Source organism: Anabrus simplex, chromosome 1 (assembly GCF_040414725.1).
Source record: "Anabrus simplex isolate iqAnaSimp1 chromosome 1, ASM4041472v1, whole genome shotgun sequence".
NCBI classification, from domain to species: Eukaryota; Metazoa; Arthropoda; class Insecta; order Orthoptera; family Tettigoniidae; genus Anabrus; species Anabrus simplex.
In genome coordinates this window covers 1,115,593,790-1,115,608,198 of record NC_090265.1, presented here as the reverse complement: position 1 = coordinate 1,115,608,198, position 14,409 = coordinate 1,115,593,790, and the positions used below count along the sequence as shown (strand labels likewise).

Genomic DNA, 14,409 nt, shown 5'->3' with positions numbered 1-14,409 from the left:
TGAGTTCTGCTGGGAAGAAACTCTGTTCTTTTTCATTGTTCCTAAAAGTGTTATGCCATTTTCTAGCAAATACATTGCTAGATCATAGCTTGAGAAATTATTGTCTGTTGTCAAATTTCTCTTTGAGTTCTTATCTGGTTCTATCAACCATTTTACAATGTCTGTAGGCTTATTAGAAGTAGCAAAAGTTCCAGGAGTCTGCACTCCACAATATCAAAATTATAAACACAAAACATTTAAGCATCACACATTGCGTATATCTTTAGCCTGTACTTAGCAGGCTTATCGGGCATATACACAATGAAGCCACAGTGGCCTCGGAAGAATTGCAACATCTCGTCAGTTGTGACAAACTTAGATAAACAGTAGTTTTTCTGAAAATTTCCGTTCAAGTTGGAATACATTTTTCTGACTGCAGCCAATTTATCAATGACATGCCTTTCCATTCAAGTCTTCAAATTGTCAAAGCGGAGTGACTGAAGCAAATAAAGAAATCTGTTGATACCAAATGCAGCTCTGCATGTCATCAAACCAGTACCATTTGTTTTCCAGGCTCACTTTGCATCAGCTTTGCTACTTTTATTTATTGCCAAAATAAATAGAATCCCAAGGAGACCCACGTGAAGTAAGTTTTCAATCTCTGTCTCTTGGATACGCACCATATGAGTGCTTTCTTTCTATGTAGATGTTAGTATACGTAACTATTTTATCAATCATTTCAAAAATAAAAATTGAGAAAAGCATTTATTTCAGAAGAAGCATCCGTCTCATTGCGATTGGGTCTGGGAAGCACTTTCACCAAGTTCTGAGATGCCGTATTTAAGCAAGGATAGACCAGCTGAGTACTGATCCAAAATGTATCGCTCTTCTTTCTCTGCCCAAAGTAATTGTCAGAATCAGTAGGCCCTAATGTCACTTACAGTTGGAGTAGCGTCATCGTCATCACCTGACAGTTTGCTATTACTGGAATCATCATCTTGAAAGCGAACATGCAGACCAAATGCTGACATTGATAACAATGAAGGAAACATAGAAAAGAAACAACAAAGGTAAAATAAAGATAAATATTTACATTATTACGCAAGGCAGACTCAACACAGTTGTTACATGCTAGTGGTACAGGATACCTCATTTATACACCATTTACATTGAAGAACTGTCTCAGATTAACTGTGAGCCAGACAGTCTCTGCATGTATCCCCCTCCTGGTGGCATATGTCAAATGAAGAACAGAGAGGGCACTCTCACAGAACTTGTGAATGTTTACCGCGACAATCAAAATTTTGCAAAACAGTGGCAGTGAGTGCTTAGCTTAGGTTTCATCAAATGAAAAGGTGGAAGAGGTCTGACCGTTCCAAGAATGAAGGTGTTGACAAAAAAAAGGGAAGAACCATGAAGGGGTTGAAAATGAGGTGCCCCAGGTCTCGTAAACCTAATGCCATTGGTTTCGGAAGAGAACAAGAGTTGAAAAAGGCAGATCCGATAGAAAAGAGTCTGGTACAAGTAAGGGGAAGCAATGCCAGACTCGGCTAGGGAATCCATGTACGCCAGCCCACGCTCCCAAGTTGAGAGCCGCTGTGAGTTGCCCCTTTTAGTTGTTTCTGTCGTAGATGTATTCTACCACCCCGCAGGGGTGATCTTTTTCTCAAAACCATAGGTTAATACAGTATGCATTTTATTTTAAGAGTAAGATGGTAAGCTTTTAGCTAGTGTTTCATCCCATAATAATATGTATCATCCGTTTATCCCTTTTTAAATTTATTTTCTGTTATTATTGTCAATTCAACCATCTCTGTGCAAAAATCACTGTTATGTACATAAGACTAGATACCAGACCTTTTTTACCGCTCCCCTGCTTGAACTTTTCTGGGTTTAAGATGTCATCCCGTTCTGTGTTACTGTTTTTTTCCTTTGTCTCTCTTAGTGATTTAACATTACACCAGCTCATATAGGTTTTTGGTAACAAGGGGTTAAGAAAGGTCTAGGACTGTATAGGAAGCAGCCATGGCCTTAATTGAGGTACAACCCCAGCAACAGGAGCATAAGGTTAACTTGGAGTGACAGGGCATTAAGGAGTATGAGGTAAGAGTTGCTGATAGTGGAGTTCAAAACTCCTGTATACAAGCTTACTGTTACATGGCTCTTGAACATTTTTTTATTGTATCAAGAATCGTTCAAATTGACAACACGGGCAAAAAGACTTACATTATGTGTAATACACTACATGGCTCTTGCTGTGAAGTCAACTCGCTTGGTATGTGCTGTTGTTTCTAGGGCTGCATAATTATGCTTCCTTTGATCCACCTGTTGTTCTTTATTATCTTCACATCATCTCCATATGCTAAGATTTGTATAGTCAGTTAATATTTAATTTCCTTTAGTTACTGAGTATGCATCAGTTACTATCTTTTCCTTTGCAAGATTAACCCTCTTAGTGCCAGGCCCTGGTGCTCACACTATGCCAAGAGTGCCAGACCGATTTAGAGGATTTTGCAAGTTCTCACTCTCTGGTCCATATAATTCACAAATATTATCACTATGACTTGAAATTTTTAGTAAATGGTAACAAGAAGACATTCTTGCTGCCGAACTAAATTATAATACTAAAGTGCTCTTGGGTATTTAAAAAAAAAAAATTCTGAACAATTTTACAACACCAAAAATTAAAAATCAGAAACAAATCAGAAAATATTAGAAAATTCAACTCACCGATAAATATTGATGACTTCTATGAAATGTCCTATTTCAGATGAATAAACATGTTAAATTTCACATTTTTATCTTAAGTAGTTTACGAGTTATTTACAATATTGCTACACATGACACACAGAAAAATATATTTACAAAATGACATGCCTCCTTGATTGCATGTTCTCTGCCACTAACAGTCATGGTTTGCAATGCACAACCCATGAAGTCCTCTACCACAGTTTTGATCTGCTGTACGGGATCTTCGGACAGGGCCCCCATCCTTCCTACTGCAAACCACACAAACTTTTTCCTTTCGTCCAGGCAGTTTCCGGATTCTTTTCTCAGTAGAAGGTACAGATACTGATGGTGAGGCTTGACAGGAATTTCCATTTTTCTCCATCAACCACTCTTTTTCAGTATCTTCAATTATAGAGGATGTGAACTTGAGACGAGTCATCTTGTTACCGGTAGTGTTTTCCCTATATAACAAATATGCATTCAGGACCATCCGTGCAAATATAGAAAAAGTTATTTTTTTTCCAGTATTTGAGTGTTAGTCTCTCATCAAGCTAAGTATAAATTATCACATCGGATACCTCTACACCCTCCATAAAGTCATTGTAGTTATGGTCAATAAGTGGTTTTACTTTTTCGTTCTCTTGTCGGTGTCTTGTGATCTGTTTTGTTTTATTTGCAGCGATGGCATCAGTTGACAACAATAAGACTGGTTTTGTTTTAGATTGCTTTTCCCTAAACCCACTAATTAAAACCTCATTGCTTCTGTAGTATTTGGCCTCTCCATCATTGTACTTTCCCACTAAAGCACTTGGAATGCCTTTCCTGTTCTTACAAAGTGTTCCTGTAATGTAGGTCGACTTTTCGAAAAGATAACGCGCCAGGGGTATACTTGTAAAGAAGTTGTCTGTAAAGACATGGTATCCCTTCATCATATAGTTGCCCAAAGTTAGTAATTTTGTCATGACAACATGTCCAAGGCCATATTTCTTTATGTCATCCTTGTCTTCCCTACTTACAGCTCCTCGGTAACAGTAAAAACCTAAACAGTAATGGATTACTGAATCGCACAGCATCCCAAACTTGATTCCCCATTTATGGTATTTTTTATTAGGCAGTGAGTTAGTGCTGTGTGACTTTTGGTGCCAATCAAAAATTCATCTACACTAAGTTGTTGGTGTGGAGTGTAATGGTATTGGAATACACCATCGGCATGCTCAACAATGGATTAAACCTGGCACATGGGTAGTAGTCAGGGTGACCAGGTGGTGAAAGATTTTCATTGTTCACAAGATGAAAAAACCCAAGATCAGTTGGAATCTGTTTCTTGAGAACATATTTCCAAACCATGGAATATAACGAGAGTTTTTGACCCAATAAGAAAATATGCTCGGCCTTCTAGTTATACCCATTTCCAACAAAACAGCAACGAAAGCCTTCATTTCTGTCAATGTAATTGGGCGCTACTGCTGTGCTCTGGCATGTGGTGACAAGACATGACTTCTCAAGAACTGATTAGCATATCTGTTTGTCTCTGTAGTTATGATGTTCTATAATTGAGCCGTGAAAAACAAATAAAAATACACAATAGGTTTTGCGTCTGAGGAAGGGGCGTGTCTTGAGCCAGGAGTCTCATAATAACCAGGTGAGGGTTGGTATTTTACGTCTTGACCTACCTGAATTTCACGAAAAACAGGAAATTCTTGCTGTTGGGCATTGTTACAGCCGTTGTCATCATCAGTACTGTCATTGAAACGGTCATTACCACTATCACTTCCACTGTTTACACTCGGACAACGAACACGTGGTCGGGTGTTTATAGAAAAATAACCGTTAACACTCCCAATAACACATTTACTTCCCTCTTCCTCACTTGTTGGAGGAATGAATTCCTCATCCGAGTCTTCATCATCCCCTTCTTCATTATTATTAAGATATACAGCCAGTTCGTCATCGTCAACAAAGTCACTTCTCCCGCTAGTCGCCATTTTACTCACACGGCATGAAGATCATACGTCGTAGATGAACATGGATTTTAGAAATTCACTGCGTGAAAACGAATGAATTTATGCACTATCTACCAGCATAGTAAAAAACTACTAACATTTCTCTATGGACTCGACACATAAGATGTTGCCATCTGACGGCCGAAGCTGTACTAACTCATATAGAAAAGCGCGCTAACCAAGCGACGATATATCGTGGTTGGCACTTTACGCGTATATACACAACAACAATATATCGTCTGGCTCTCTATGGGTTAAGGAATGTACAAGTTCATCCATCTCCTTGTCGCAGACCCAGTAGCATAGCCAGGATCGAGCGATGGTAGGGGTTATGGTTACAAAGTGATGATAGAACATAATGAAGGAGCTTGTGCGTGTTTGGTGCTTGCATGCACGAGTGTTATAAGGACAGTGATACAAGTAACTTATGTTTATATTCAGATTGCAGTACCACCACATTACAAAATCTTACATTAATATTCAGAAACAATATGCAATCAAAGTAAATAGTTTTGCAGCGAATGATCTGTTCAGATTACAATCCATAATCCAAATTTCAAGGCTTCTTAGAAAATAGATTCTAGAGATCTGTTGGTTTTACAATTTTCTCTCCATGGATTTTCAAAAGAGCCAACCCTTTGAGTCGACTTTTACATGTTTATTGTCAGTTTCTGTTTATTTTCTTATGGAAAAATTCTGTGGGGGTTTGGTTCTAACTCCCACTAACCCTTGCTAGGCTACGCCCCTGCTCAGACCATAGTATATTTGAAAGAGAGCAGAGAGGTTGATCTGAAATTTGCTCTGAACCTTGACCTTAGATGATTTAATATACACTGAAGAAAATAGAAATTGCAACACCCAGAAGGAGTGGTGCTACATTGCTTCAATTGAACATGCAGGACGAGTGTTCGGTTGTGATTCGATGATTACACTTTCAGGTCCCTCTGACCGCAAGTTTGGACAACAATCAGTACAGGATGTGCCCACCATGAGCTGCAATACATTGATGAATTCGTCGAGGCATGGAGTCAATAAGGCTCTGGATCGCTTCCTGAGGAATTGTGGCCCATGCTTGCTGCACTGCACGGGTCAGTTGTTCCAGAGTTGTGGGTGGCCGTTGTCGACCCATCATGTTCCACACATGCTCAACAGGACTGAGGTCTGGGGATCTGGCGGGCCATTCTAAGGTTGTGATGTCGTGGCGAGCTTCTCTGGAGATGCGTGCAGTGTGAACCCGGGCATTGTCCTGCTGAAACATCCCATTAGCAATGTTCGCCATCATAGGGAGAACCACTGGATTGAGTACCCTATCAACGTACTGTCGAGCAGTCATAGTGCCCTCAACAAGCACTAATTGTGACTTCATATTAAAGCCAATAGCTCCCCAGACCATAATGCTTGGTGTTGGCCCTGTGTGCCTCTCGACAATAAGATCTGGGCGGCCCCTCTCCCTGGTACGTCAGCGCTCACGATTCCGGAGATCACTGCGGGCAAGACCCTATGCCATTCGACCCACGTCGATCTTTCTCGACATCAGGCCAGCCTTACACGTCGCTGTTGTGGGGTCAATGGAACACTTCTGCAGGAACACAGGCTCGTAAGCCAGCTGCACGCAGGCGATTACCAACTGTTTGTTGTGTAACGTGGGGTGCCACAGCTGCTCGAATTTGCGCTGCTGTTGCATGGGGTTCCATGCAGGTCATCCGAATGATGCGGTGATCCTCTCTCACAGTTGTCTGTCGCGCTGAGCCTGTGCCAGGTCTACGAGTGTGGGTACCTTCATTTGACCACTGCTGCCATACACGTTGTACCATAGATGCCTGTCGGCCAACACGTGCAGCGACAGTCCTTAGCGATAATCCAGCCTCACACAGCCCAATTATCCAAGCCCTCTCAAACGGCGACAGTTGTTGATAGCATGCTCTTCTCTGTCGTCGAGGCATGTTTGACGGGGAACACTTCACTGCACAGACTGCAAGTCAACTACGCTACGCCAGAGTCCATATACTGGAGTTGATTCCTCCGCGACCAATCACGTGGGGAGACCTGTAGCAACAATCCAATGGGTCTGAAACTTTGATCATTTACATACCTACATGGCATCGTTCCATATCTTGAAGATCAATACAAACGACCAATGCCTTCATGGTGTTGCAGTTTCCATTTTCAATCTGCCACACACAAATGTGTTGTGAGGGATGGAGTACCTGCTTGCATATTCACAAATTGGAATTCTGCTTTCAAGCTGTATATTACTCATTACATCAGAATTTATAATGTGCTTTATACGTAGTTCAATTTTGTGTGGATGGTTACTGAGGAAAGTGGTGTTGATTTTTCTTTGTAGACTTTAACACAGACCCTACCACTTACTATCCAGGTATCATCTTTCACTATGCTAATCAATTGGATCCATGGACAGACTTCTGAAGAGTTGTATGTATGTTGTGAATAGTGTGAACATTTAAACTAGAAAATAGTGTAACTTGTCAATGAACTGACTGCAGACCCTTGAAATGCAGATATATCACAGAATATTCAAAATCCAATGGGTAGACCACATCACCAATGATGAAGTATTCCCTTGAGCCGGGAAATCATGTGAAGTCTTAACCCTCCCAAAACAGAAAAAGGAGCCTATTTTGATCACATTTTCTGAAATAACAAGTACAGCCTGATACAACGTATTGGGATCAATGACCTAAATGTTAGGCCCCTTTTAACAACAAGCATCATTATACAACTTATTATAGAAGGCAAAATAGAAGGGAAATAAGGACGAGGGTGAAGAAGATTATTCTGGATTCGTAATCTCCAACAGCTATCATAGAAGGCAAGATAGAGGTGAAACAAGGATGTGGACAAGGAAGATTATCCTGGATGTGGAACCTCTGACAGTGGTTCGACATCCAAGATATGGTGACTCTGACACGGGGAAATGCAAAATAGGAAAACTTACTCCGTGGTGGTTGCCAACCTTCTGTGAGAAGACGGCACCAGAGGAAACATTTTGTTTAACATCCAACTTTCCATGATTATGTTCTTAACATTATTTGCATCAAACATCTTATGTTAAATAATTTGAAATTAATAGCACCTTAGAATGTGAATTTATTCTAGATGAGAATATTTTAAAATTATTATTGTTGCTTCATCATTCTTTGTTTAGAGTAGGTATTCGCAACAGTTTTGTATTTTACACCTGTTTATGTTTTTATTTTTTATTTTTCTGTTTCCATCAGAGGATGGTGAGGAAAATGATGACAACTTGGGAGAAATTATCATTGTGGATCCTGATACAGAGGTTAGTAATTTGCATGAGCTTTGATTTTATTTTTAGTTCTGTGGCTAGGGAAATAATGTCAAGCGTTCATGCTTCATGTGAATTAATAGTATGAGAAGTATTTGTAGTTTCCTAAGCAGTATTTTTATCTGGCTGGGAAAAAAAGAGAGAGAAAGGATGATATCATAGATTGATTGACTGATTGCATGTGGCCTCCGGAGAGGTCTGGTCCAGGTCTTCCGTTTTGATGTCCAAGGATGAGCTGTGCATCTGGGTGTGTTATTATGATGATAAGGCATCTGGGTATGATGATTGTGAGGCATCTGGGTGTGATGTGATGATGGTGGTTATGAGGTAGGGTAAGGGTGAAAGCCATTGTTGGCACATAGCCAACTCCTGTTGAATAACACCAAGGGGTCTGCTCAGGGCTTGTCTCCACAGCCTGGCATCGGGCATTTTAGAACTGCTACCAGCAGAAATTTGGGCTGCTCCTAACATGGAGAACAGGCACTAAATCTGATATATTCTCACAGTTATGGTTGTCGTTTCATCAACAAGGAGGTCTGGTGGTGGAATGAACATGTGCAAGGTGCTATTAAGGCAAAGAAGTTAGCCTACAAGACCTAGCTTAGGTCGGTACTCGATGAAGATCAGCAGAAGTACAGACAATGTAAGTTGATGGCAAAAACAGAAGTAGCAAAGGCAAAAGAGGGTCACTACAAGATCTACGATCAGCTGGACACACGGAGGGTGCTAAAAAGATCTATTAGGTAGCAATGTATCGCTCTGCGCAGGATATTGGGCACATCATGACCATAAAGGATGAAAACCAGAAACTGCTGTGAAGCCCACCCGAAATCCTTAGCCATTGGAAGAGACGTTTCGAGACTATCTTTAATAAAGAATTTCTGCATCCACCAATACCAGTATAATTGGTCTGTTATTGGACATTATAAATTTTCCAGGTAACTCATTCTTGGTTGCCAGCATTTCAAGTTAAAAACTTCATCACTGATCCGTATTGAACTAATATTAAAGCTAAAAAGAGAAAGATGTTCCACCTATTCAATACAATAATATTGTTGCACGAATTAATGTAGCTACATATTTAATATGTTATGGGACCGGTTTCGACATATGTCCATGTCATCGTCAGCCGACACAAAAATGGCAAGAAGCCAACGCAATTGTAACACTTATGACACTTTTCTTGAATTAAAAATAGAAGTTCATGTAGAGGTTCTTGAGCACTCTTGCTGTAGATCTTGAGGTTAAAAAAAATGATGCAGTATCATTCACAATATTGTTGTTATTCAGGGAATAAAATGTTGTTGCTAGGTAACAAATGATATGATTTTGTTTTAGTACTTCAAAAGGTGGATAGCGGTATATATAAAAACTCTTAGAATACGAGACTATTCGTACTGATATGAATTTTATGAGATCTAAGGAAAAGAAAAGAAATTAAAAATAAGAAATAGAAAAGTGAAAATGGTAAGGTATGTAATAATATGAGGCTCACTTTAATTTAGCCTTGTCATGAAGTACAAGAGGAAGTAAGAACCGAAAATTTAATATAGGTAGGGGATAGGAGGGGGTAAGGGAGTGAGGGGAGTAGTTTAAGGTCGGTCGGGGGGGGTGTTGTGTTGTGGTAAGGGCAAGTAGCGCGAGAAGGTGTTGTGTATTACGTGGAAGATTGAACGCCTGCTTGTCAACTTGAAGCTTTTGAAAACTAAGATAAGTAAGTCAAAAAGAATGTGTGGTTTTTCAGACAAATCGTTAAGGTTTTGGTTAGGATTAAAATATTGATCAAGGTGTATTAAACAATTTTCAGTGATATCAAGAAGAGGGCCTTTGTTTAGGGTACTGATAATTCAATGTCTTGGTCTAACGTAGTGAAATGATGTTTTATGTCTTGCATGTGTTACCCTATTGTTGGGAATTTATTGTATTTTATCGCGTTAACATGTTCTGAATATCTAATTTTGAAGCTGCGTCGAGTTTGTCCAATTAAGAAGAATTACAGGTGTTGCATTTAAAACGGTATATGCCAGATTTTGAAAATATATTAGTTCTGTTTATAGATTTGGAGTTATAAATCACATCCGTGTTTCTATTGTTAGTTCGAAAGGACAAAACCACATTGGTTCGGAGTGACATCAACAATATCATGAAGATGCGTGTCCAGAACACGTTCAAAAATCTTCATTGTGTGTCAAAGCAAGCAGATTGGTCTTTAACCGAAGCAGTTGCTGACATCACCTTTAATCACCTTTACCTTTCCACACTGAAACTGTAATGGTGGTAAGTCAGATGGGAGGGGCTTCATTTTCGTCAGTGATTTTATTGAACAGATCTGCCAGACACTGAGCTGCTTCAGGCAACTTCTTCAGCAATAATGACTGGAACTGGTCCAAGCACAGGTTCCACCATTGGTACTGGTGGATATACTGTATATAATGATGCTCATAGGGAACCTGATGAGCCCAAACTGGCACACTATTCACAGATTATGAGAAAACAAAGTTTTTGAACATGAATCCGGGTCTACCAACTGCAAAAGCTTTCCCTAAGATCCACAAGGCTGATGTCCCTATTCGCCCGATCATTAATTACAGACCCAGTCCGCTATACAAATTAGCCCAATTCATTCAAAAATTTCTAAAGAATAATTATAAGTTTTTAACAAAAAAGTCTATTCAAAGTACTATTGAGCTAATCGAAAAACTGAACAACTTTGAAATTCAGCCACACCATTCTTTACATTCTTTTGATATTGTCAATATGTACCCTAGCATTAATACCAAAAAAATTATTTCCCATTATCGAAAGAAACTTTTTAATAATGGTATCAAAACCAACTTTTAATGTCACATTTTATTCCAATCTTATATGATTGATTATTGTAAGACAGTCTTAAATGTAACTACAGTAGAGTCTCGCTCAACCGACCTTCGCTTATCCGACATTCCGTGTTATCCGACACTGGTAGACTTAATTTTGAACTTTTGGTGGAGACTAAAGGACCTGCCAATATCTGGCCCCATTCTGCAAGAAAAGGCGGTATATTACCAGAAGGAGTTTAATGAAGGGGACCCTAAATTTACTGCCAGTGCTGGGTGGCTTCATCGGTGGAAGAAACGGTACGGCATTAGGCAGCTTAATATCTGTGGAGAAAATCTGTCAGCTAAATCCGATGAGGTTGTGTTTAAAAAGGAATGTTAAGTAATAATACTTGCTGAAGGATTAACCGGTTATCAGATTTTTAATTATGATGAGACTGGGCAAAATTTCAAGATGGTGCCATCAAAAACTCTCGCAGCCCAAGCCGAGACGTCTGCACCTGGCTACAAGCGTAGTAAGGAAAGATTTACTGTTCTTGCCTGTAGTAATGTTGCTGGGTACTTAAAAGGAAGATTGCTTATGATTGGTAAAGCAAAGAAGCCTAGGGCATTTATAAAAATATTTCTGTTAATGCTCTTCCAGTCCATTTCACGAATCAGAAGGCTGTCTGGATATCTGTTGACATCTTTAAAGACTGTTTTGTTACACAGTTTGTTCCACATGTAGAAAAATTTCTAGCTTCAGACACTCTCCCTAGAAAACCTCTTCTTCAACTAGACAATGCTCCATCGCACCCAAATGAACAACAACTTAGAAGTGGTGACATCAAATTCATGAAGTCATGAATTCATGACGTCATTATGCCAGCCAGTGGACCAAGGTGTGCTGGAAACACTGAAGAGGAAATATCGGTGGAAACTCCTTTCATCCTTGATTGTTGGCAAGTTTCTTCTCGTAAGATACTTGGAATGTTTTCGTTCAATACTGCAGGTACTGTACAATTGAACTGATAATTCAATAAATAGAGTGCTGTAAAACATGTTATTGTTTTAGTAATACAGTACGGCCTTCCTGTTTGTTTTAGTTAATTTTCAAAGTAATTCTGTATTATCCGACATTTTCGCTGATCCGACATACTCCAGGTCCCGTTTGGGTCGGATAATCGAGACTCTACTGTATTATTTTTAAAGTTGTTCATAGTGCTGATGATGCCCGTTACGAAGGGCGAAATATGTTCACGATTTTTCAATTATTTATGATCATTTAACCACAATAGTGGTAATTGTAAGTATTGACTAGGTTGACATTAAACAAATATTTTTTTTTAATTATATGTAATCACTGTCATCAATACGGACCAAATATGAGATTAATGACTTGTGACATTGATCTTCCTAAAACAAATCGGTTTAAATATTTGGGATCAGTCTCAGCTTATGATACACTGCCAGATTCAAGGAATAGAGTAAACGCAGCCTGGATGAAGTGGCTCCAAGTTATGGGAGTCCTTTTCAACTGGAATATCCTGTTGTACTTAAAATCAAAGATTTATAGAATGAACGTTCATCCTGTAGCACTATACGGGGCAGAATGTTGGTCTGTTACAAAAAGACATGAACAACATGGCGTGCACCATGGATGTGAGGATGCTTCGATGGCCTCTCGGACTCAGTAAGTTTGACCACGTAATGAACAAGGATGCCAGAGCGGCATTTGGAGTGGCTCCAATTACTGACGAAATGCGGGAGACTTGCCTAAGATGATATGGTCACATACTGTGCAGCAGTAGTACCTCAGTTGTGAAGGTAGCACTAGATTTGAACCCCGAGGGCCATCGACCACGTGGACAGCCCAGGAAGAGATGGCTTGGCACACTATGGGAGTCATAATTAGAATTAAAGAAGGTTCAGCCTATTCAATACAAAGTGTGTTGTACAAGGTGTTCACAACATGTTATTTATTATTACTAGTACCGGTTTCGATGCTTAATGGCGTCATCATCAGCTAGAAATCACAAAGTGGGCAGGGTACATAACATAAAATTGTATACATGATACATGATTGACTGTTTTTACATTAAGAGCTAGATGAATAATGAGTAAAATATGATGGCATAATATAACGCATAGAGGCGTTATAGTCTAATGAGGCAGGTAGGTATTGTACAATAAAATTGGTCTGATGAATGAGAGTAAAAGTCTTAGTATAATAATAAAACGATGCGGTAAAATTGTCCACTCTTCTGTTGTTATCAATGGAGATATCTAAGTCTAGGTCCAGTGTTGTGTGTGGTTGGCAAGACCATCAAATATTTGTTTAAGGCCGGTACACCTGACATTGAGTGGTTGAATAAGATTGAATTTTGAGGTCGTCTCAGCTCAATATAGGTGATGAAGCTTAAAAGGAAGAAAAGCTAGGTTAATGAAATGGATAGCTAAAGATGGGTTCGCGGCCGAATGTGATGGAATATGGGACTCACCTTGTTCAGCGTGCTGGTTGTGTGTTGTGAGAAGGGTTGTGGACGAGTGAGATGGATGTGAGTAAGTTGAGTGTGAGTGGAGGTGAGGTGAGAGGGGCAGGAAAAGGAAAGGGGAGGGGGGAAGGAGAGAAGAGGTGAGTGGAAGGGATGGGAAGGCGGAGTTTAAGGCGGGTCAGGGGGATGGAGTGGTGGTAGTGTGCGATATAGGAGAGTATTGTGCAGAGCGTAAAAGATCGATTTCTTCCTCGTGGATTTGATGCCTCTAAAGACTTTGATTAGGAAGTCGAAAAGAATATTAGGTTATTCTGAAATTTCATTGAGGTTTAGATTGGGATTGAAAAATTGGTCTAAATGAATAAAACAGTTTTCCGTAACTTCGAGTAAAGGGCCTTTGTTTATGTACTTGAGGATTTCTAGGTCTTGTTCTATGGTAGTGAAATTATGCTTTGAGTCATGTATGTGTTGTCCTATTGCAGAAAACCTATTATACTTAATGGCATTGACGTGTTCTAGGTATCTAACTTTGAAACTTCTTCTGGTCTGTCCGATGTATGAGGAAAAACAGTTATTGCATTTGAAACGATAAACACCTGACTTTGCGTGAATGTCGGATTTGTTTATTGACTTGGCATTGTGCACTATTTCTATATTTCTATTGTTGGTTCTGTACAAAATTTTAATATTATGTTTCTTGAAGATGTTAGTTACACTGTGTATGTTTTCATTGACAGTGAAGGTGGCGTATAGGGCGGGGTTAGGTCTTTCTTTGGTTAATGTTGACTTTAGTCTGTGTTTACATTTGTTGATAATGTGTTCTATGAATGAGGAATTATATCCGTTATATTTGGCGATGGCACGTATGGTATTCAGTTCTTTCTTTAGATTTTCCTTAGATAACGGTATTTTTAATGTTCGGTCTACCATACTGTAGTAAGTGGCGCACTTACGTGTGTATGGGTGTGTGGAGTCTCTTCTGATAGTTGTCGCTGTTTGTGTTGGTTTTCTGTAGATATTATGTTCTAGTGAGGAAGGCAGTCTCTTAATTGTAAGGTCCAAAAAATTTATTGAGTTATTGGACTCGGACAACAATG

General features: G+C 39.5%; 1 protein-coding gene across 1 annotated transcript in view; it reads left to right on the top strand.

The window, feature by feature from the left end:
• sds22 (protein phosphatase 1 regulatory subunit sds22) overlaps positions 1 to 14,409 on the top strand; it is a 214,026-nt gene that overhangs the window by 21,538 nt on the left and 178,079 nt on the right. Inside the window, exon 3 of the mRNA XM_067137327.2 lies at positions 7,955 to 8,016. Coding sequence (XP_066993428.1) covers positions 7,955 to 8,016 — 62 coding nt within the window. The remainder of the gene's footprint in view (positions 1 to 7,954; positions 8,017 to 14,409) is intronic.